Source organism: Pecten maximus, unplaced genomic scaffold (assembly GCF_902652985.1).
Source record: "Pecten maximus unplaced genomic scaffold, xPecMax1.1, whole genome shotgun sequence".
NCBI classification, from domain to species: Eukaryota; Metazoa; Mollusca; class Bivalvia; order Pectinida; family Pectinidae; genus Pecten; species Pecten maximus.
In genome coordinates this window covers 11369-14923 of record NW_022982899.1, presented here as the reverse complement: position 1 = coordinate 14923, position 3555 = coordinate 11369, and the positions used below count along the sequence as shown (strand labels likewise).

The 3555-nt window shown below is 43.4% G+C and overlaps 1 protein-coding gene across 1 annotated transcript; it reads left to right on the top strand.

Moving 5' to 3' along the window:
- The first annotated feature begins 1536 nt into the window (after positions 1 to 1536).
- LOC117321107 lies at positions 1537 to 3144 on the top strand. Its single transcript, XM_033875579.1, has one exon. The coding sequence runs from the start codon at positions 1537 to 1539 to the stop codon at positions 3142 to 3144; it is 1608 nt and encodes a 535-aa protein (XP_033731470.1).
- Positions 3145 to 3555: the final 411 nt, after the last annotated feature.

The window sequence follows — 3555 nt, the reverse complement described above, 5'->3', positions numbered from 1 at the left end:
GGGATTCCGTTCTTTTCTGCAACAGGAATATATTGTTCTCGTCGTGTCTCATGTACAGTAAGATTGTGAACTAATTTGTGTGCGTGACCTAGGCCTAAATTTGGCAAGTGAACTTGGAAGTTATTCGTGCTGAAGTTCTACAACTCTCGCTCATACATAAACCAACATGGCGCCTAAGAAAAGGATCAGGGGCTAAAGTAGACCTGCACCCTACGACCCAGAAATTTTGGAGAATTGGACTATGGCCCGGCTAAAAGCAGCGTGCCGAAATCGGGGCATTTCTTTTCCCAGCAACATTCGTCGCTTGGCTTTAGTTCGACTCCTTAACAATAATGACGATGTTTCAAATGCGACAGAACCAACTCAACCGGATAATATTTCTACTCAATGTAGGTCACGTACGCGTCACCTACCAGTAGAATTAGGTGCGCGATCCCATGATTCTTTGCGGGATGTACAAGATGGCGGCCCCCATGCAATGCCGGACAGTATAGCGGAGGTGTTATCTTCGTTGGCAAGTTCTGTGTCTGTTTTGGCCAACAAAGTTGATAACATAGAAAGGTCAATTCAGGGAACGAACTCACAACTTTCTGCTGGCCGAAGTGTCTCATCGCCTGAAGTCGTCAACAGCTTAAACAGTCCCGAAGATACAGATTTCACGCTAGCATCAGCGTACACTCGGTTCAACTCGGGTGTATCTGGGACTCGTGCGATCCCAGCAGCGGCAGCAGGGAGTGTCGAGCAACCAGCTACGAACGTTATTAGTGCCACGAGGACCACTTTCGGATACGCGGCCCATACCCTGCCGCTCGTAGAGACGGTGTCTCCACAGCTCAGGACTAACATTGTGAGAGGTAGGGACATTAATTTAGCGGCCCTTCTCATCCCATACTTTCGCGGTTCGGGAGACAATAATACCCCTGAGAGTAAGCCCGACCATCGTTTGAACAGGGTTCTTAGTCTCGGGGAATTTATTCAAGCCTTTGGTACTTTCAAACAGGTCATGTGCGGAACTTTTCCACATCGCCGTGTTGAACTCGATCTTTACGAGAGAGACATCATAGATATGGCTTCTCGGTTTCCTGGCCACGGTTTTTACGAGTACCATTGCCAGTTTTCCATGAGGGCAGCTGCTCTTTTAAGATACAACAACGTGTGTGTAGACTGGTCAGTCAGAGACAACAACCTTTTTAGTAACATTTTTACAAACAGACAGGCACATGTGTGCATTCACTGTGGAAGTTCCCTGCACCTTTCTACTTTTTGCCCATCATCTCCCCCTCCTCACAAAAACAGTTCTTTTGCGTACAACCCACCTACAAAACCTTTTAACAAGGACCAGAATGGGTCTGTTGACACGCACGGCCGCCCCAGATTGTTTCAAGGAAACAAGGAGATCTGTAACAACTTTAACGGTGACAGAGGTTGTAATGCTTCAGTGTGTACAAAACTTCATGTGTGTATTGCATGCAAAAGTAGTGACCACTCCAAGAACAACTGCCCTTTAGGGAGGAGTGGGCCACAAACCAGGAAAAAATGATCAACCTTGTCGCGACCACCCCGATAAATATAGAGACATTACACCATGAGCTTAGATTTCATCCTGATAAGCAGTTTGTGTCAGAATTGGTCAATGGTTTGCGTACAGGTTTTAATACCGGCTTCTTACACATACCCGAGGTGCCTTTCCAGTGTCGAAATTTGAGATCAGCCCTACGGGAATCAGAAACTGTTACTAGTCTAATCCAGAAAGAAGTCGACAAAGGTTTTTTATTAGGACCGTTCAAGTCAGTACCTTTCAAACACAGTAGGATTAACCCTATCGGTATAGCAGAACACAAGTATTCGAAAAAGAAATGCTTGATTGTAGATATGTCTGCTCCACATGATGACCCTGAGAATCCCAGTCTAAACAGCCTTATTGATAAGGACACTTACTCTTTGAAATATGTGAAAATTGATGATGCCATAAGTTTAATTAAAAAACTCGGGAAAGACACCTGGCTTATTAAAACAGACATATCGGACGCGTTTAAGCTATTGCCAATTAAACCATCGCTGTGGCCCCTGCATGGTATATCGTGGGAAGGAGACTTTTATTTCTTTGTGAGACTTGTTTTCGGTAGTAGGTCTAGTCCGAAGATATTTGATAATCTTTCAGAGGCAATTTGCTGGATAGCGCGACACATGTATAGGATTAAGCATGTATTACATTTATTAGATGATTTCATAGTTCTGGAACCAAAACTTGCTGATGCTCAGGATACTATGACAAAGTTCCTAAGGATTTTCCACAATTTGGGTGTTCCAATAGCTCTTCACAAAACGGCCGGACCATGTACCTGTCTTGAATACTTGGGTGTATGTTTAGATTCAGAAAAAATGGAAGCTCGATTACCTGTGGAAAAAATTGACAGAATCCGTGAGATTTTAAATTCTTTCTCGCAACGTAAAACCTGTACTAAACGGGAGCTTTTGAGTCTTCTGGGACATATGAACTTTGCCAGCAGAGTCATTAGACCAGGTCGTTCCTTCGTATCACACCTTATCAAGTTGTCTACATCTGTTTCAAAATTACATCATCATGTTACTTTAACATCAGCCGTGCGTTCAGACTTAGTTATGTGGTCAAACTTTTTGTCTTCTTGGAACGGTGTATCTTTCTTCATGGACGACAACATCACACTAGCAGCAGACATATATATTTTCACAGATTCTACTTGTACCTCCTTTGGCGGAATTCACGGTGCAAGTTGGTTTCAGGGCTATTTTCCTGCAGTGTTACTTCAAGAAAAGCAGTCTATGGCACTGCTTGAACTGTACCCGATTGTGATGGCGTGTGTGTTATGGGGTCATTTGTGGTCGCGTAAACGAATACTTTTTTATTGTGACAATATGGCAACAGTGGAGATTATTAGTAAAGGCAGGTCAAAAATTCCAAGTATTATGAAGTTAATGAGACGCTTGACCTTCCACACCGCTAAACACAATTTTATTATTCATGCGCAACACATTATGGGAACAAAAAACTTGATTGCTGATGCTCTTTCTCGTTGGCAGATGAAGAAATTCAGAGAGCTAGCACCCTTCGCAGACAAACAAGCCACGCCGTGTCGTCCAGTACAAGAACTTCTGATGGAATGAACGTTGACCTCTTTAAGTGGTGGGATAATTCCCTCAGCAAATCTACCCTGGCTACTTACAAGTCAGCTTTGACTTGTTTCTTGGCTTTTCTGACTATACAACGCCTAGTAGCACCGTGGTTACCAGGTACTTTACCCCAGATATCGGAGGAAATTTTACTGATATTTGTAACTTTTTGCCAAGATGCCTTACAGCTTCGCTTGGACACAATCAAACTGTACCTAGCAGGTATTCGTTTTCATTATATCAAACATGGTTTAGGTGATCCGGTGAGCACATCTTTACGCTTGCCATATATTTTACGTGCTGTGAAGAAAACTCAATGTAATTTTAAGGTACGGAACCGCCTGCCAATTACTTTTCCGATACTGCAGCAGTTATGTACTGCTCTCGTTGGGGGTGTTTTTACCC

Bases quoted from the DNA above. Each gene is read 5' to 3' on its own strand.
- LOC117321107 (XM_033875579.1), top strand. From the start codon at position 1,537: ATGATCAACCTTGTCGCGACCACCCCGATAAATATAGAGACATTACAC.